At 62.6% G+C, this 19,915-nt stretch overlaps 1 protein-coding gene across 1 annotated transcript in view; it reads left to right on the top strand.

Moving 5' to 3' along the window:
• Positions 1 to 173: 173 nt before the first annotated feature.
• The window catches only part of LOC132321371 (ubiquitin-like modifier-activating enzyme 1), a 55,435-nt gene continuing 35,693 nt past the window's right edge, over positions 174 to 19,915 (top strand). The window contains 13 exon segments of the mRNA XM_059834876.1: positions 174 to 185; positions 4,473 to 4,502; positions 4,504 to 4,584; positions 5,422 to 5,480; positions 7,951 to 7,977; positions 7,979 to 8,099; positions 8,101 to 8,118; positions 10,849 to 10,983; positions 13,382 to 13,488; positions 15,467 to 15,557; positions 15,657 to 15,789; positions 17,407 to 17,504; positions 18,722 to 18,868. Coding sequence (XP_059690859.1) covers positions 4,473 to 4,502; positions 4,504 to 4,584; positions 5,422 to 5,480; positions 7,951 to 7,977; positions 7,979 to 8,099; positions 8,101 to 8,118; positions 10,849 to 10,983; positions 13,382 to 13,488; positions 15,467 to 15,557; positions 15,657 to 15,789; positions 17,407 to 17,504; positions 18,722 to 18,868 — 1,047 coding nt within the window. The 5' untranslated portion in view covers positions 174 to 185.

Genomic DNA, 19,915 nt, shown 5'->3' with positions numbered 1-19,915 from the left:
TGGGAGGAGGTAGCCAATAGGAACGCGGCGCCGGGCGCCGGCGGCCAATGGGAAGGGTCGGAGGGCGGGGCGGTGAGAGGGGAGGGAGGGGGCGGCGGGGGGCAGCCGCCGCCGCCGCCATCTTGTCGCGGAGGAGCCGAGCGGAGCGGGCGGGACCCGGCGGCGGGGCCTGGACAGCATCATTGGTGCGGGGAAAGGGGGGGGGGGGGGGAGCCGGGCCCCGGGGGGGGTACGGGGAAGGGCGGGGGGGGGCCGGTTGGGGGGGGGGACCCGCCCCCGGTTAGTGGGAACCCCGCCCCGGTTAGTGCGAACCTTTCCCTCAGGGCCTGAGGGGAGGCCGTGAGGGGGGGGGGGGGGCAGCGGGAGGGGGAACCCCCCCCATGGGGATCCTCGGTTAATAGGAACCCCCCCTTAGGGCCCCCGGTAGTAGGAACCCCCTCCCCAGGGCACCCCGGTAGTAGGAACCCTCCTCTGAGGACCACCCCGTTAATAGGAACCCTCTCCGAGGTCCACCCCGTTAATAGGAACCCTCTCCGAGGTCCACCCCGTTAATAGGAACGAAGTCCGAGGACCACCCCGTTAATAGGAACCCCCTCCCCAGGGCACCCCGGTAGTAGGAACCCTCCTCCGAGGACCACCCCGTTAATAGGAGCCCTCTCCGAGGAGCACCCCGTTAATAGGAACCCCCTCCCCAGGGCTTCCCGTTAATAGGAACCCTCTCCGAGGACCACCCCGTTAATAGGAACCCTCTCCGAGGACCACCCCGTTATTAGGAACCCCATCCGAGGACCCCCCCGTTAATAGGAACCAAGTCCGAGGACCCCCCCGTTAATAGGAACCGCGTCCGAGGACCACCCCGTTAATAGGAACCCCCCTCCGAGGACCCCCCCGTTAATAGGAACCCCCCTCCGAGGACCACCCCGTTAATAGGAACCCTCTCCGAGGACCACCCCGTTAATAGGAACCCCCCTCCGAGGACCACCCCGTTAATAGGAACCCGGCCCCGTTAATAGGAACCCCTCTCTCAGGGGGCCCCCGGTAGTACGAACCTCTTCCCCCGGTAATGAGAACCCGACCCCGGTAGTGGGAACCCTCCCCCACCCATGAACCTCGTTAATAGGAACCTCCCTCGTTAATGGGACCCCCCAGACCCTCGTTAATAGGAACCTCCCTCATTAATGGGCCCCCAGACCTTCGTTAATAGGAACCTCCCTCATTAATGGGACCCCCCACCCAGGACCCTCGTTAATAGGAACCTCCCTCGTTACTGGGACCCCAGACCCTCGTTAATAGGAACCTCCCTCGTTAATGGGAGCCCCCAGACCCTTGTTAATAGGAACCTCCCTCATTAATGGGACCCCCCCCACCCATGAACCTCGTTAATAGGAACTTTTCTCGTTAATGGGACCCCCAGGAACCTCGTTAATAGGAACCTCCCTCATTAATGGGACCCCAGACCCTCGTTAATAGGAACCTTCCTCGTTAATGGGACCCCTAGGAACCTTGTTAATAGGAACCTCCCTCATTAATGGGACCCCCCAGACCCTCATTAATAGGAACCTCCCTCATTAATGGGACCCCCCCATCCAGGACCCTCGTTAATAGGAACTTTTCTCATTAATGGACCCCCAGGACCCTCGTTAATAGGAACCTCCCTCATTAATGGGCCCCCAGATCCTCGTTAATAGGAACCTCCCTCGTTAATGGGACCCCCCACCCAGGACCCTCGTTAATAGGAACCTCCCTCGTTAATGGGACCCCCCACCCATCACCCCTGAACCTCGTTAATAGGAACCTGCTTCATTAATGGGACCCCCCACCCCAGGACCCTCGTTAATAGGAACCTCCCTCATTAATGGGACCCCCAGGACCCTCGTTAATAGGAACCTCCCTCGTTAATGGGACCCCCCCACCCTGAACCTCGTTAATAGGAACCTCCCTCATTAATGGACCCCCCACCCAGGACCCTCGTTAATAGGAACCTCCCTCGTTAATGGGACCCCCGGACCCTCGTTAATAGGACCCTCCCTCGTTAATGGGACCCCCGGACCCTCGTTAATAGGAACCTCCCTCGTTAATGGGACCCCCGGACCCTCGTTAATAGGACCCTCCCTCGTTAATGGGACCCCCACCCAGGACCCTCGTTAATAGGACCCTCCCTCGTTAATGGGACCCCCCCACCCAGGACCCTCGTTAATAGGAACGTCCCTCGTTAATGGGACCCCCGGACCCTCGTTAATAGGAACCTATCTTGTTAATGGGACCCCCCAGACCTCGTTAATGGGAACCTCCCTCATTAATGGGATCCCCCCCCCCAGGAACCTCGTTAATAGGATCTTCCCTCGTTAATGGGCCCCCAGGGAAAGCCCCGCCCCTTTTTAACCCGGGGGGCGGAGCCATCCCGGATTCCGGGATCCCTTTGGGGTGGCATTGCCCCCCCCGGTGTCACCCGGTGTCACCCTCCATCCCCTCAGTGTCACCCATGTCCCCCCAGTGCCACCCTCCATCCCCTCAGTGTCACCCATGTCCCCCCAGTGTCACCCTCCATCCCTCAGTGTCACCCATGTCCCCCCCAGTGTCACCCATGTCCCCCCCAGTGTCACCCATGTCCCCTCAGTGCCACCCATGTCCCCCCAGTGCCACCCATGTCCCCCCCAGTGTCACCCTCCATCCCTCAGTGTCACCCATGTCCCCCCAGTGTCACCCTCCATCCCTCAGTGTCACCCATGTCCCCCCCAGTGCCACCCATGTCCCCCCAGTGTCACCCATGTCCCCCCAGTGCCACCCTCCATCCCTCAGTGTCACCCATGTCCCCCCAGTGTCACCCATGTCCCCCCAGTGTCACCCTCCATCCCTCAGTGTCACCCATGTCCCCCCCCGCAGTGTCACCCTCCATCCCTCAGTGTCACCCATGTCCCCCCCAGTGTCACCCATGTCCCCCCCAGTGTCACCCTCCATCCCTCAGTGCCACCCATGTCCCCCCCAGTGTCACCCTCCATCCCCCAGTGTCACCCATGTCCCCCCCAGTGTCACCCATGTCCCCCCCAGTGTCACCCTCCATCCCTCAGTGTCACCCATGTCCCCCAGTGTCACCCTCCATCCCTCAGTGTCACCCATGTCCCCCCCAGTGTCACCCTCCATCCCTCAGTGTCACCCATGTCCCCCCAGTGTCACCCTCCATCCCTCAGTGTCACCCATGTCCCCCCCAGTGTCACCCATGTCCCCCCAGTGTCACCCATGTCCCCCCCAGTGTCACCCTCCATCCCTCAGTGTCACCCATGTCCCCCCCAGTGTCACCCATGTCCCCCCAGTGTCACCCATGTCCCCCCCCAGTGTCACCCTCCATCCCTCAGTGTCACCCATGTCCCCCCAGTGTCACCCTCCATCCCTCAGTGTCACCCCATGTCCCCCAGTGTCACCCATGTCCCCCCCAGTGTCACCCTCCATCCCCCAGTGTCACCTCATGTCCCCCCAGTGTCACCCTCCATCCCTCAGTGTCACCCATGTCCCCCCCAGTGTCACCCCTCCATCCCCCAGTGTCACCCATGTCCCCCCCAGTGCCACCCTCCATCCCCCAGTGTCACCCATGTCCCCTCAGTGTCACCCATGTCCCCCAGTGCCACCCTCCATCCCTCAGTGTCACCCATGTCCCCCTCAGTGTCACCCTCCATCCCTCAGTGTCACCCATGTCCCCCCCAGTGTCACCCTCCATCCCTCAGTGTCACCCATGTCCCCCCCAGTGCCACCCTCCATCCCTCAGTGTCACCCATGTCCCCCAGTGCCACCCTCCATCCCTCAGTGTCACCCATGTCCCCCAGTGCCACCCTCCATCCCTCAGTGTCACCCATGTCCCCCCAGTGTCACCCTCCATCCCTCAGTGTCACCCATGTCCCCCCCAGTGTCACCCATGTCCCCCCCAGTGTCACCCTCCATCCCTCAGTGTCACCCATGTCCCCCCCAGTGCCACCCATGTCCCCCCCGAGTGCCACCCATGTCCCCCCAGTGTCACCCTCCATCCCTCAGTGTCACCCAGTGGCCCCTAATGTCACCCTCCTGTCCCGTGGTGTCCCCCCATGTCACCCCCAGTGTCCCTCAGCGTCATCTCCTCCGTTCCCCGGTGTCACCCTCCATGCGCTGATGTCACCCGCTGTCCCCTTTAGTGTCACCCTCTCCGTCACCCAGTGTTACCATCCCTTAGTGTCACCCCACGTCCCTTATTGTCCCTCTCCATCCCTCGGTGTCACCCCGTGTCACCCTCCCTGCCCCGATGTCACCCCCCGTGTCACCCACTGCCACCCTTTTGTCCCTCAGCGCCCCCCCCATGTCACCCATCGCCCTCAGCGTCACCCGCTGCCACCCCCCGTCCCCCCCAAATCCCACCTTAGTGTCACCCGCTGTCCCCTCCCTCTGTCCCCCCCTCCCCTGCTGTCCCCTCCCTGTCCCCCGCTGACCTCTGCCCTTTGACCCCGCAGATGTCCAGCTCCCCGCTGTCGAAGAAGCGCCCGCGTCTCCGGGTCCGATCCGCCGACGGGCTCCAGCCGCGCCCCCGTCCCCGCCGTCCCCCCCAGCGTCACCCCCGCCAACGTGAGTGTCACCTCCCTGCCACCCGCTGTCACCCAGCTGCCACCCCGGGTGGCCCTGTCACCCCCCACGGTGGCCCTGTCACCTCCCAGGGTGGCTCTGTCACCCCCCAGGGTGGCCCTGTCTCCTTCTCCGGTCCCGTTGTCACCCCTGCGGTGCTCAGTGCCACCCCCTGTCAATGGGAGTGTCACCCAGTGTCACCCAGCTGCCACCCGGGTGGCCCTGTCACCCCCCAGGGGTGTCCCTGTCACCTTCTCCGGTCCCGTTGTCACCCTGCGGTGCTCAGTGCCACCCCCTGTCAATGGGAGTGTCACCTTGCTGTCACCCGCTGTCACCCAGCTGCCACCCAGGTGTCCCTGTCACCCCCCAGGGTGTCCCTGTCACCTTCTCCGGTCTCGTTGTCACCCCTCTCGTGCCTAGAGCCACCCCCGCACTTGTTGATGTCACCTTGCTGTCACCCGGCTGTCACCAGGGTGTCCCTATGTGTCCTGGGGGTGACACGTGTCCCCCTCGGGTCCTTGTCCCCCCTGCTCTGCCCAGGGCCACCCCCACCGACCGGAATGTCACCCGCTGGGTGTCCTACCGCTCCCAGTGTCACCTGGTCACCATTGTCACCTGCATGTCACCCACTTGTCACCTCCCACTGTTCCTTCCCCACCCCAGCGTGACACACCGCCCCTCTCCGGCCCCCAGTGTCACCAACTGTCACCCGCTGTCACCCCTCCGTCACCTTCGCAGCCCTCCCCCCTGCCCACGGCTGCCCCACCCCCCCCCCAGCGTGTCACCCGCTGTCACCCGCTGTCACCCGGTGTCACCCGCTGTCCCCTTGTCCCCCCCCAGGGCATGGCGAAGAACGGGGGCGAGGCCGAGATCGATGAGGGGCTCTACTCCCGCCAGCTGTGAGTGCCGGGGTCCCCCCCAGGGGGTTTGGGGGGGCCCCTATGGGTTTGGGGGGGCCCCTATGGATTTGGGGGGGCCCCTATGGATTTGGGGGGCTCCCTGGGTCCCTCCAGGGGGTTTTGGGGGTCCCCTAATGGATTTGGGGGGTCCCCTATGGATTTGGGGGGCTCCCTGGCTCCCTCCCAGGGGGTTTGGGGGGGTCCCCTATGGATTTGGGGGGGGTCCCCTATGGATTTGGGGGGGTCCCCTATGGGTTTGGGGGGGGTCCCCTATGGATTTGGGGGGTCCCCTATGGATTTGGGGGGGTCCCTGGGTCCCCCCCAGGGGGTTTTGGGGGTTCCCCTATGGATTTGGGGGTTCCCCTATGGATTTGGGGGGTCCCTTATGGATTTGGGGTGCTCCCTAGGTCCCCCCCAGGGGTTTTGGGGGGGGTCCCCTATGGATTTGGGGGGTCCCCTATGGATTTGGGGGGCTCCCTGGGTCCCTCCCAGGGGGTTTTGGGGGTCCCCTATGGATTTGGGGGGGTCCCCTATGGATTTAGGGGGTCCCCTATGGATTTGGGGGGCTCCCTGGCTCCCCGCCAGGGGTTTGGGGGGGTCCCCTATGGGTTTGGGGTGGGTCCCCTATGGATTTAGGGGGTCCCCTATGGATTTGGGGGGCTCCCTGGGTCCCCCCCCTGGGGTTTTGGGGGGTCCCTTATGGGTTTGGGGGGGTCCCCTATGGATTTAGGGGGTCCCCTATGGATTTGGGGGGCTCCCTGGGTCCCCCCCTGGGGTTTTGGGGGGGTCCCTATGGGTTTGGGGGGGTCCCCTATGGATTTGGGGGGTCCCCTATGGATTTGGGGGGGTCCCTGGGTCCCCCCCAGGGGATTTGGGGGGTCCCCTATGGGTTTGGGGGGGTCCCCTATGGATTTGGGGGGTCCCCTATGGATTTGGGGGGCTCCTGGGTCCCTCCCAGGGGGTTTTGGGGGTCCCCTATGGATTTGGGGGGGTCCCCTATGGATTTAGGGGGTCCCCTATGGATTTGGGGGGCTCCTGGCTCCCCGCCAGGGGTTTGGGGGGGTCCCCTATGGGTTTGGGGGGGGTCCCCTATGGATTTGGGGGGGCCCCTATGGATTTGGGGGGGTCACTGGGTCCCCCCCAGGGGATTTGGGAGGTCCCCTATAGGTTTGGGGGGGGTCCCCTATGGATTTGGGGGGTCCCTGGCTCCCTCCCAGGGGGTTTGGGGGGTCCCCTATGGATTTGGGGGGTCCCCTATGGATTTGGGGTGCTCCCTGGCTCCCCCCCAGGGGGTTTTGGGAGGTCCCCTATGGATTTGGGGGGGCCCCTATGGATTTGGGGGGTCCCCTATGGATCTGGGGGGGCTCCCTGGGTCCCTCCCAGGGGGTTTGGGGGGTCCCCTATGGATTATGGGGTGCTGCCTGGGTCCCCCCCAGGGGTTTTGGGAGGTCCCCTATGGATTTGGGGGTTCCCCTATGGATTTGGGGGGCTCCCTGGGTCCCCCCCAGGGGTGTTTTGGGGGTTCCCCTGTGGGTTTGGGGGGTTCCCCTATGGATTTGGGGGGTCCCCTATGGATCTGGGGGCTCCCTGGGTCCCCCCCAGGGGTTTTGGGTGTTCCCCTATGGGTTTTGGGTGTTCCCCTATGGGTTTGGGGGGGTCCCCTATGGATTTGGGGGGCTCCCTAGGTCCCCCCCAGGGGGTTTGGGGGTTCCCCTATGGATTTGGGGGGTCCCCTATGGATTTGGGGGGCTCCTGGCTCCTCCCCAGGGGGTTTGGGGGGGCCCTATGGATTTGGGGGGCTCCCTGGCTCCCCCCCAGGGGGGTTGGGGGGGGTCCCCCCCAGGGGGTTTGGGGGGGCCCCTATGGATTTGGGGGGTCCCTTATGGATTTGTGGGGGCTCCCTGGGTCCCCCCCAGGGGGTTTGGGGGGTCCCCTATGGATTTGGGGGGTCCCCTATGGATTTGGGGTGCTCCCTGGGTCCCCCCCAGGGGTTTTGGGTGTTCCCCTATGGGTTTTGGGTGTTCCCCTATGGGTTTGGGGGGGGTCCCCTATGGATTTGGGGGGCTCCCTAGGTCCCCCCCAGGGGGTTTGGGGGTTCCCCTATGGATTTGGGGGGTCCCCTATGGATTTGGGGGGCTCCCTGGCTCCCCCCCAGGGGGTTTGGGGGGTCCCCTATGGATTTGGGGTGCTGCCTGGGTCCCCCCCAAGGGGTTTGGGGGTTCCCCTATGGATTTGGGGGTTCCCTCTATGGATTTGGGGGGTCCCATGTTGGGGGGGGGCGGCCTGTGCACCCTCTCCCATTATCTTCACCCATTCCCCCATCCCCGGGTGGTGGTGGGGGGGGGGGACGGGACACCTCGAGGGACCCCAAAATCCTCAGGGGGGATTCGGGGGACCCCGAAAAGTTTTGGGGGACCCCAAAAAGATTTGGGGGACCCCCCCCACCCCCTTTTTTTCCCCCACCCCCCAGGTACGTGCTGGGCCACGAGGCGATGAGAGATGCAGACGTCCAACGTTCTGGTTTCGGGGTTACGGGGTTTGGGGGTGGAGGTGGCTAAAAATTTAGTCCTGGGGGGGGTCAAATCCGTCACCCTCCACGACCCCCAACCCGCCGCTTGGCCCCGACCTCGCTTCCCAGGTGAGCTCGTTAACCCCCCCGCTTAATTAATCACCCCGTCTTAATTAATATCTCATTTTAGGGTGGGTAATACCCCATGGGGGGGCTAGTTTGGGGGGTGGGGGGGTGCCTGGGGTGACCTAAATGCCCCCCCCGGGGGAATTAATCCCCCCCTGGAGTCGTTATCAGGGCTTATTAGTGGAGTTAAGTGCGTAGTCATGGGGTAATTAATTAATTTTAGAGAGAAATTAATTAATCTGGGGGGTAATTAGCTCCTCTGGGGGTGTGTTGGGGGGGGGGAATGGGTTCCCCAGGGGCGCTAAATGCCTCCCCGGGGTAATTAATCCACCCCTGTGATTGTTATCAGGGCTTATTAGTGGAGTCAAGTGCCTGTGGTGGGGTAATTAATTAATTTGGAGCGGAATTAATTAATTTGGGAGGTAATTAGACCCCCTGGGGGGATTGTTGTGGGGGGGGAATGGGTTCCCAGGGCGCTAAATGCCCCCCCCCGCGGGAATTAATCCACCCCTGGAGTTGTTATCAGGGCTTATTAATGGAGTTAAGTGCCCCCCAATCAATTTGGAGAGCAATTAATTAATTTGGGGGGTAATTAGCCCCCCTGGGGGGGTTGTTGTGGGGGGGGGATTGGGTTCCCCAGGGGCGCTAAAATGGCCCCCCGGGGGAATTAATCCCCCCCTGGAGTCGTTATCAGGGCTTATTAATGGAGTTAAGTGCCCCCCAATCAATTTGGAGAGCAATTAATTAATTGGGGGGGTAATTAGCCCCCCTGGGGGGTTGTTGTGGGGGGAATGGGTTCCCCAGGGGCGCTAAATGCCCCCCCGGGGAATTAATCCCCCCCTGGAGTCGTTATCAGGGCTCATTAGTGGAGTTAAGTGCCCGTGGTGGGTAATTAATTGATTTGGAGAAATTAATTGATTTGGAGAGAATTAATGAACTTGGGGGGATTAATACCCCCTGGGGGGGTTGTTGTGGGGGGGGATTGGGTTCCCCAGGGGCGCTAAATGCCCCCCCCGCGGGAATTAATCCCCCCCTGGAGTCGTTATCAGGGCTTATTAGTGGAGTTAAGTGCCCGTGGTGGGGTAATTAATTAATTTGGAGCGGAATTAATTAATTTGGGGGGTAATTAGACTCTTTGGGGGGTTGTTGTGGGGGGGGAATGGGTTCCCCAGGGGCGCTAAATGCCCCCCCCGGGGGAATTAATCCCCCCCTGGAGTCGTTATCAGGGGTTATTAGTGGAGTTAAGTGCCCGTGGTGGGGTAATTAATTAATTTGGAGCGGAATTAATTAATCTGGGGGGTAATTAGCCCCCCTGGGGGGTTGTTGTGGGGGGGGGAATGGGTTCCCCAGGGGCGCTAAATGCCCCCCCGGGGGAATTAATCCCCCCCTGGAGTCGTTATCAGGGCTTATTAGTGGAGTTAAGTGCCCGTGGTGGGGTAATTAATTAATTTGGAGCGGAATTAATTAATTTGGGGGTAATTAGACTCTTTGGGGGGTTGTTGTGGGGGGGGAATGGGTTCCCCAGGGGCGCTAAATGCCCCCCCCGGGGGAATTAATCCCCCCCTGGAGTCGTTATCAGGGGTTATTAGTGGAGTTAAGTGCCCGTGGTGGGGTAATTAATTAATTTGGAGAGCAATTAATTAACTTGGGGGGTAATTAGCCCCTCTGGGGGGTTGTTGTGGGGGGGGAATGGGTTCCCCAGGGGCGCTAAATGCCCCCCCCCGCGGGAATTAATCCACCCCTGGAGTTGTTATCAGGGCTTATTAATGGAGTTAAGTGCCCCCCAATCAATTTGGAGAGCAATTAATTAATTTGGGGGGTAATTAGCCCCCCTGGGGGGTTGTTGTGGGGGAGAATGGGTTCCCCAGGGGCGCTAAATGCCCCCCCCGGGGGAATTAATGCCCCCCTGGAGTCGTTATCAGGGCTTATTAGTGGAGTTAAGTGCCCCCCAATTAATTTGGAGCGGAATTAATTAATTTGGGGGGTAATTAGACCCCCTGGGGGGTTGTTGTGGGGGGGAATGGGTTCCCCAGGGGCGCTAAATGCCCCCCCCCGGGGGAATTAATCCCCCCCTGGAGTCATTATCAGGGCTTATTAGTGGAGTTAAGTGCCCCCCAATTAATTTGGAGCGGAGTTAATTAATTTGGGGGGTAATTAGCCCCCCTGGGGGGTTGTTGTGGGGGGGGATTGGGTTCCCCAGGGGCGCTAAATGCCCCCCCCGGGGGAATTAATCCCCCCTGGAGTCGTTATCAGGGGTTATTAGTGGAGTTAAGTGCGTGTCGTGGGGTAATTAATTAATTTGGAGCGGAATTAATTAATTTGGGGGGTAATTAGACTCTTTGGGGGGTTGTTGTGGGGGGGAATGGGTTCCCCAGGGGCGCTAAATGCCCCCCCCCGGGGGAATTAATCCCCCCCTGGAGTCGTTATCAGGGGTTATTAGTGCAGTTAAGTGCTTGTGGTGGGGTAATTAATTAATTTGGAGAGGAATTAATTAATTTGGGGGGTAATTAGCCCCCCTGGGGCATTGTTGGGGGGGGGGATGGGTTCCCCAGGGGCGCTAAATGCCCCCCCAAGCCCTTAAATCCCCCCCAAATACCCCCTTGGGTTCCCTAACCCCCCCCCGGATTCACTGGGGGGGCTCCCTGGGTGCTGGGGGGGGGTGTTTGTGGGGTGCCAGCACCCCCCCCCCCCCCCCAACCCCCCCTTTATAATTTTGGGGTCCCCCCCCCAAAGTTCTACCTACGGGAGGAAGATGTGGGGCAGAACCGGGCGGAGGCGACGCTGCCCCGAATAGCCGAACTCAACGCTTACGTGGCCGTCACCAGCACCCGTCAACCCCTCACCCAGGACCTCCTCGCGCCCTTCCAGGTACACCCATGGGTGCCCGGACCCCCCCCGGACCCCCCCAGACCCCCCCTGGACCCCCCAGACCCCCCCCGGACCCCCCCAGACCCCCCCCCGGACCCCCAGGACCCCCCAGAACCCCCCCAGGACCCCCCGAACCCCCTTATTTTCTGCGCCTGACGCTCTCCGTATGTCACTGTGGGTGTCCGTCTGTCCGGTTGTGCGTCTGACAGTGTCTGTGTGTCATTGTGGGCGTCCGTCTGTCCGGTTGTGCGTCCGCCTGTACCTCTCCGTCATTCCTCGTGTCTCCGTGACCGTCTGTACCCCCCCCGGACCCCCCCAGGACCCCCCGAACCCCCTTATTTTCTGCGCCTGACGCTCTCTGTGTGTCACTGTGGGTGTCCGTCTGTCCGGTTGTGCGTCTGACAGTCTCTGTGTGTCATTGTGGGCGTCCGTCTGTCCGGTTGTGCGTCCGCCTGTACCTCTCCGTCATTCCTCGTGTCTCCGTGACCGTCCTGTACCCCCCCCGGACCCCCCCAGGACCCCCGAACCCCTTATTTTCTGCGCCTGACGCTCTCTGCATGTCATTGTGGGTGTCCGTCTGTCACCGGTTGTGCGTCTGACAGTGTCTGTGTGTCATTGTGGGCGTCCGTCTGTCCGGTTGTGCGTCCGCCTGTACCTCTCCGTCATTCCTCGTGTCTCCGTGGCCGCCTGTACCCCCCCAGGACCCCCCCAGGACCCCCGAACCCCCTTATTTTCTGCGCCTGACGCTCTCTGCATGTCATTGTGGTGTCCGTCTGTCCGGTTGTGCGTTCTGACAGTGTCTGTGTGTCATTGTGGGCGTCCGTCTGTCCGGTTGTGCGTCCGCCTGTACCTCTCCGTCATCCTCGTGTCTCCGTGACCGCCTGTACCCCCCCAGGACCCCCCCCAGGACCCCCCGAACCCCCTTATTTTCTGCGCCTGACGCTCTCCGTATGTCACTGTGGGTGTCCGTCTGTCCGGTTGTGCGTCTGACAGTGTCTGTGTGTCATTGTGGGCGTCCCGTCTGTCCGGTTGTGCGTCCGCCTGTACTCTCCGTCATTCCTCGTGTCTCCGTGGCCGCCTGTACCACCCCCCGGACCCCCCCAGGACCCCCCGAACCCCCTTATTTCTGCGCCTGACGCTCTCTGTGTGTCCCTGTGGGTGTCCGTCTGTCCGGTTGTGCGTCTGACAGTGTCTGTGTGTCATTGTGGGCGTCCGTCTGTCCGGTTGTGCGTCCGCCTGTACTTCTCCGTCATTCCTCGTGTCTCCGTGACCCGCCTGTACCCCCCCCGGACCCCCCCCAGACCCCCCGAACCCCCTATTTTCTGCGCCTGACGCTCTTCGTATGTCCACTGTGGGTGTCCGTCTGTCCGGTTGTGCGTCTGACAGTGTCTGTGTGTCATTGTGGGTGTCCGTCTGTCCGGTTGTGCGTCCGCCTGTACCTCTCCGTCATTCCTCGTGTCTCCGTGACCGCCTGTACCCCCCCCGGACCCCCCCAGGACCCCCCGAACCCCCTTATTTTCTGCGCCTGACGCTCTCTGTGCGTCCCTGTGGGTGTCCGTCTGTCCGGTTGTGCGTCTGACAGTGTCTGTGTGTCATTGTGGGCGTCCGTCTGTCCGGTTGTGCGTCCGCCTGTACCTCTCCGTCATTCCTCGTGTCTCCGTGACCGCCTGTACCCCCCCGGACCCCCCCAGGACCCCCCGAACCCCCTTATTTTCTGCGCCTGACGCTCTCTGTGTGTCATTGTGGGTGTCCGTCTGTCCGGTTGTGCGTCTGACAGTGTCTGTGTGTCATTGTGGTGTCCGTCTGTCCGGTTGTGCGTCCGCACTGTACCTCTCCGTCATTCCTCGTGTCTCCGTGGCCCGCCTGTACCCCCCCCCAGAACCCCCCCAGGACCCCCCGAACCCCCTTATTTTCTGCGCCTGACGCTCTCTGCGTGTCATTGTGGGTGTCCGTCTGTCCGGTTGTGCGTCTGACAGTGTCTGTGTGTCATTGTGGGCGTCCGTCTGTCCGGTTGTGCGTCCGCCTGTACCTCTCCGTCATTCCTCGTGTCTCCGTGGCCGTCTGTACCCCCCCGGACCCCCCCAGGACCCCCCGAACCCCCTTATTTTCTGCGCCTGACGCTCTCTGTGTGTCCCTGTGGGTGTCCGTCTGTCCGGTTGTGCGTCTGACAGTGTCTGTGTGTCATTGTGAGTGTCCGTCTGTCCGGTTGTGCGTCCGCCTGTACCTCTCCGTCATTCCTCGTGTCTCCGTGACCGCTTCTACTCCTTAAATCCTCCCCGGGATGGAATTATTCCCCCCGCCGTTGCCTCCCGTCTGTCCGTCCCTTTGTCCGTCCGCCCATCCCGGCTGACGGACGGACAGACGGACGGACGGACGGACGGACGGGGTCTCTCCGTAGGTGGTGGTGTTGACCAACTCGTCGTTGGAGGAACAGCTCTGGGTCGGCGATTTCTGCCACAGCCACGGGATCAAACTGGTGGTGGCTGACACCCGCGGGCTTTTCGGGTGAGTTGGACGCTGGGTGCCTTTTGAGGGGTGCTCTGGGTGTCTGGGTGCCTTTTATAGGGTGCCCCCAATCCCTGGGTGCCTTTTTAGGGGTGCTCTGGGTGTCTGGGTGCCTTTTATAGGGTGCCCCCAATCCCTGGGTGCCTTTTTAGGGGTGCCCTGGGTGTCTGGGTGCCTTTTTTGGGGTGCCCCCAATCCCTGGGTGCCTTTTTAGGGGTGCTCTGGGTGTCTGGGTGCCTTTTTTGGGGTGCCCCCAATCCCTGGGTGCCTTTTAGGGGTGCTCAGGGTGTCTGGGTGCCTTTTATAGGGTGCCCCCAATCCCTGGGTGCCTTTTTAGGGGTGCCCTGGGTGTCTGGGTGCCTTTTTAGGGGTGCCCCCAATCCCTGGGTGCCTTTTGAGGGGTGCCCTGGGTGTCTGGGTGCCTTTTATAGGGTGCCCCCAATCCCTGGGTGCCTTTTTAGGGGTGCCCTGGGTGTCTGGGTGCCTTTTTTGGGGTGCCCCCAATCCCTGGGTGCCTTTTTAGGGGTGCTCTGGGTGTCTGGGTGCCTTTTATAGGGTGCCCCCAATCCCTGGGTGCCTTTTTAGGGGTGCTCTGGGTGTCTGGGTGCCTTTTTAGGGGTGCCCCCAATCCCTGGGTGCCTTTTGAGGGGTGCTCAGGGTGTCTGGGTGCCTTTTATAGGGTGCCCCCAATCCCTGGGTGCCTTTTGAGGGGTGCCCCCAATCCCTGGGTGCGTTTTTAGGGGTGCTCTGGGTGTCTGGGTGCCTTTTATAGGGTGCCCCCAATCCCTGGGTGCCTTTTTAGGGGTGCCCTGGGTGTCTGGGTGCCTTTTTAGGGGTGCCCCAGACACCTGGGTGCCTTTTTAGGGGTGCTCTGGGTGTCTGGGTCCCTTTTTAGGGGTGCCTTGGTTGTCTGGGTGCCTTTTATAGGGTGCCCCCAATCCCTGGGTTCCTTTTTAGGGGTGCCCTGGGTGTCTGGGTGCCTTTTATAGGGTGCCCCCAATCCCTGGGTGCCTTTTGAGGGGTGCCCTGGGTGTCTGGGTGCCATTTTAGGGGTGCCCCCAATGCCTGGGTGCCATTTTAGGGGTGCCCTGGGTGTCTGGGTGCCTTTTATAGGGTGCCCCCAATCCCTGGGTGCCTTTTTAGGGGTGCCCTGGGTGTCTGGGTGCCTTTTTAGGGGTGCCCCAGACACCTGGGTGCCTTTTTAGGGGTGCCCTGGGTGTCTGGGTGCCTTTTATAGGGTGCCCCCAATCCCTGGGTGCCTTTTTAGGGGTGCCCTGGGTGTCTGGGTGCCTTTTTAGGGGTGCCCCCAATCCCTGGGTGCCTTTTGAGGGGTGCCCTGGGTGTCTCGGTGCCTTTTATAGGGTGCCCCCAATCCCTGGGTGCCTTTTGAGGGGTGCCCCCAATCCCTGGATGCCATTTTAGGGGTGCCCTGGGTGTCTGGGTGCCTTTTTAGGGGTGCCCCCCATCCCTGGGTGCCTTTTGAGGGGTGCCCTGGGTGTCTGGGTGCCTTTTTAGGGGTGCCCCCCATCCCTGGGTGCCTTTTGAGGGGTGCCCTGGGTGTCTGGGTGCCTTTTGAGGGGTGCCCTGGGTGTCTAGGTGCCATTTTAGGGGTGCCCCCAATGCCTGGGTGCCATTTTAGGGGTGCCCTGGGTGTCTGGGTGCCTTTTATAGGGTGCCCCCAATCCCTGGGTCCCTTTTTAGGGGTGCCCCAGACACCTGGGTCCCTTTTTAGGGGTGCCCCCAACGCCTGGGTCCCATTTTATGGGTGCCCCCAACACCTGGGTCCCTTTTGTTTGCCCTGGACACCTGGGTCCCTTTTTAGGAGTTCTCTGGGTGCCTGGGTCCCTTTTTATGGGTGCCCCCGACGCCTGTGTCCCTTTTGGGTGGCTCTCCCGGACCCCTGGGTGCCTTTTGGGTGCCCCCAACACCTGGGTGCTCTGACTGACCCCCCCCTATACCTCCCCCCCCCCCATTTTAGGCAGCTTTTCTGCGATTTTGGGGACGACATGGTGGTGACGGACACCAACGGGGAACAACCTCTCAGCGCCATGGTTTCCATGGTCACCAAGGTAGGGGCCACCCACCTCCCCTGGGGATGGGTGTAGGGTGTCACCCGGCCACCCGGGTCCCCCTCAGCACCCTCTTTTACCCCCCCCCCCCCCACCCAGGGGTGCCCGGGGGAGGTGACGTGTCTGGACGAGGCTCGTCACGGCTTCGAGACGGGCGATTTCGTCACCTTCACCGAAGTGGAGGGGATGGAGGAGCTCAACGGCTGCGGTCCCGTCGAGATCCGCGTCCTCGGTGAGCCTGGGGGCCTTCTATAGGGTCCCCCCGACACGTGGGGGCCTTCTATAGGGCCCCCCCGACACCTGGGGGCCTTCTATAGGGCCCCCCCGACACCTGGGGGCCTTCTATAGGGCCCCCCCGACACCTGGGGGCTTTCTATAGGGTCCCCCCGACACGTGGGGGCCTTCTATAGGGTCCCCCCGACACCTGGGGGCTTTCTATAGGGTCCTCCCGACACTTGGGTGTCTTCGATAGGGTCCCCCCGACACGTGGGGGCCTTCGATAGGGTCCCCCCGACACGTAGTTGCCTTCTATAGGGTCCCCCCGACACCTGGGGACCTTCTATAGGGTCCCCCCGACACCTGGGGGCTTTCTATAGGGTCCCCCCGACACCTGGGGTCCTTCGATAGGGTCCCCCCGACACCTGGGGGCTTTCTATAGGGTCCCCCCGACACTTGGGTGTCTTCGATAGGGTCCCCCCGACACGTGGGGGCCTTCGATAGGGTCCCCCCGACACCTGGGGACCTTCTATAGGGTCCCCCCGACACCTGGGGGCTTTCTATAGGGTCCCCCCGACACCTGGGGGCTTTCTATAGGGTCCCCCCGACACCTGGGGTCCTTCGATAGGGTCCCCCCGACACCTGGGGGCTTTCTATAGGGTCCTCCCGACACTTGGGTGTCTTCGATAGGGTCCCCCCGACACGTGGGGGCCTTCGATAGGGTCCCCCCGACACGTAGTTGCCTTCTATAGGGTCCCCCCGACACGTGGGGGCCTTCTATAGGGTCCCCCCGACACGTGGGGGCCTTCTATAGGGTCCCCCCGACACGTGGGGGCCTTCTATAGGGTCCCCCCGACACGTGGGGACCTTCGATAGGGTCCCCCCGACACGTAGTTGCCTTCTATAGGGTCCCCCCGACACGTGGGGGCCTTCTATAGGGTCCCCCCGACACGTGGGTCCTATCTATAGGGTCCCCCCGACACGTGGGTGTCTTCTATAGGGTGCCCCCGACACGTGGGGGTCTTCTATAGGGTCCCCCCGACACGTGGGTGTCTTCTATAGGGTCCCCCCGACACCCGGGGGCCTTCGATAGGGTCCCCCCGACACGTGGGGGCCTTCGATAGGGTCCCCCCGACACGTAGTTGCCTTCTATAGGGTCCCCGCGACACGTGGGGGCCTTCTATAGGGTCTCCTGGACGCCTGGGTCCCGTCTATAGGGGTTCGCAGATCCTTGGGTCCTGTCTATAGGGTGCCCTGGACAGCTGGGTGCCTCTATAGGGTGCACCACATGCCTGGGTTCCTTGTGGGTGGCACCCCAGACACCTGGGTCCCTTTTTATGGGTGCCCCCGGTGCCTGGGTGCCTTTTTAGGGGTGCCCCCGATGCCTGGGTGCCTTTTTATGGGTGCTCCCGACGCCTGGGTGCCTTTTTAGGGGTGCCCCCGACGCCTGGGTGCCTTCTTATGGGTGCCCCCGACGCCTGGGTCCCTTTTATGGGTGCCCCCGACGCCTGGGTGCCTTTTTAGGGGTGCCCCCGGCGCCTGGGTGCCTTTTTATGGGTGCCCCCGACGCCTGGGTGCCCTGCGGGGGTCTCCCGGACACTTGGGTGCCCTGGGTGACAGTCCCTCCCCCCAGGGCCGTACACCTTCAGCATCGGGGACACCAGCGGGTTCGGGGACTACGTGAGGGGGGGGATCGTCACCCAGGTCAAGATGCCCAAGCACATCCGCTTCGTGAGTGGCACTGGGAGCACTGGGAGGGGACTGGGAGGGAGCCGAGGGGTGCTGGGAGGGAGTGGGGACAGGTTGAGGGGGACTGGGGGGCACTGGGAGGGACTGGGGCCAGACGGGAGGGGACTGGGGGGCACTGGGAGGGACTGGAGGTACGTTAGGAGGCGCTGGGAGGGACTGGGGCCGGACGGGAGGGGACTGGGGGGCACTGGGAGGGACTGGGGCCGGACGGGAGGGGACTGGGGGGCACTGGGAGGGACTGGAGGTACATTAGGAGGCACCGGGAGGGACTGGGGCCGGACGGGAGGGGACTGGGGGGCACTGGGAGGGACTAGAGGTACGTTAGGAGGCACTGGGAGGGACTGGGGCCAGATGGGGAGGCACTGGGAGGGGACTGGGGGGCACTGGGAGGGACTGGAGGTACATTAGGAGGCGCTGGAAGGGACTGGGGCCGGACGTGAGGGGACTGGGGGGCACTGGGAGGGACTGGAGGTACCTTAGGAGGCGCTGGGAGGGACTGGGGCCGGACGGGAGGGGACTGGGGGGCACTGGGAGGGACTGGAGGTACATTAGGAGGCACCGGGAGGGACTGGGGCCGGACGGGAGGGGACTGGGGGGCACTGGGAGGGACTAGAGGTACGTTAGGAGGCGCTGGGAGGGACTGGGGCCAGATGGGGAGGCACTGGGAGGGGACTGGGGGGCACTGGGAGGGACTAGGGGCAGACGGGGCACTGGGAGGGACTGGGGGCAGGCTGGGGGGCACTGGGAGGGGACTGGGGGCAGGCTGGGCGGCACTGGGAGGGACTAGGGGCAGATGGGGACACTGGGAGGGACTGGGGGCAGGCTGGGGGGCACTGGGAGGGGACTGGGGGGCACTGGGAGGGACTGGAGGCAGGTTGGGAGGAACTGGGAAGGGACTGGGGGGCACTGGGAGGGACTGGGGGTGCACTGGGAGGGGACTGCTGGGTACTGGGAGAGACTGGGAAGGGATTATGGGGGAATAAAAAGACACTGGGGGCCACTGGGAGGTATTGCGGGATACTGGGGAGAACTGGGAGAGGGTTGGGGGGGACTGGGAAGGAATCGAGGAGCACTGGGAGGGGACTGGGGGGGTTTTGGGAGGGAAATGATGGGGACTGGGAGGGAGCAGGGGGTCACTGGGGGATACTGGGAGGGACTGGGAGGCACTGGGTGCTCACCAGTCCGCTCTCCGTCCCCAGAAACGGCTGCGGGAGGCGCTGGTGGAGCCGGAACTGATGATCACCGACTTCGGGAAAGCCGAGAGACCTCCCATCATGCACTGGGGCTGGCAGGCCCTGCACCGCTTCATACGCCAACATGGCCGCCCGCCTCGGCCACGCCACCAGGTGGGGACACCGGGGACCTTGGGGACATTGGGGACGTGAAGGCCACCGGGTCCTGAACCAACATGGCCGCCCGCCGTGGCACGGCCACCGTTTGGGGACATTGGGGACATGGAGGCCACCGGGTTCTCCACCAACGTGGTCATCCATCATGGCCCCACCTTTGTTTGGGGACATTGGGGACATTGGGGACATGGAGGCCACCAGGTCCTGCACCAACGTGGTCATCCATCATGGCATGACCACTGTTTGGGGACACAGGGGACATTGGGGACATGGAGGCCACCGGGTTCTCCACCAACGTGGTCATCCACTATGGTACAACCACCATTTGGGGACATGGGGGACATTGGGGACATGGGGGACATTGGGGACATGGAGGCCACCAGGTCCTGCACCAACGTGGGCATCCATCATGGCACGACCACCATTTGGGGACATTGGGGACATGGAGGCCACCAGGTCCTGCACCAACGTGGTCATCCATCATGGCATGACCACTGTTTAGGGACATGGGGGACATTGGGGACATGGAGGCCACCGGGTTCTCCACCAACGTGGTCATCCACTATGGTACAACCACCATTTGGGGACATGGGGGACATTGGGGACATGGGGGACATTGGGGACATGGAGGCCACCAGGTCCTGCACCAACGTGGGCATCCATCATGGCACGACCACCATTTGGGGACATTGGGGACATGGAGGCCACCAGGTCCTGCACCAACGTGGTCATCCATCATGGCCCCACCACTGTTTGGGGACATTGGGGACATTGGGGACATGGAGGCCACCGGGTCCTGCACCAACGTGGTCATCCATCATGGCATGACCACTGTTTGGGGACTTTGGGGACATTGGGGACATGGAGGCCACCAGGTCCTGCACCAACATGGTCGTCCATCATGGCCCCACCACTGTTTGGGGACACAGGGGACATTGGGGACATGGAGGCCACCGGGTTCTCCACCAACGTGGTCATCCACTATGGTACGACCACCATTTGGGGACATGGGGGACATTGGGGACATGGAGGCCACCAGGTCCT

This window comes from Gavia stellata, unplaced genomic scaffold, assembly GCF_030936135.1.
Source record: "Gavia stellata isolate bGavSte3 unplaced genomic scaffold, bGavSte3.hap2 HAP2_SCAFFOLD_546, whole genome shotgun sequence".
Lineage (NCBI taxonomy): Eukaryota > Metazoa > Chordata > Aves > Gaviiformes > Gaviidae > Gavia > Gavia stellata.
Note: the sequence above shows the minus strand (reverse complement) of the source record. Positions and strands in the feature narration are given on the sequence as shown.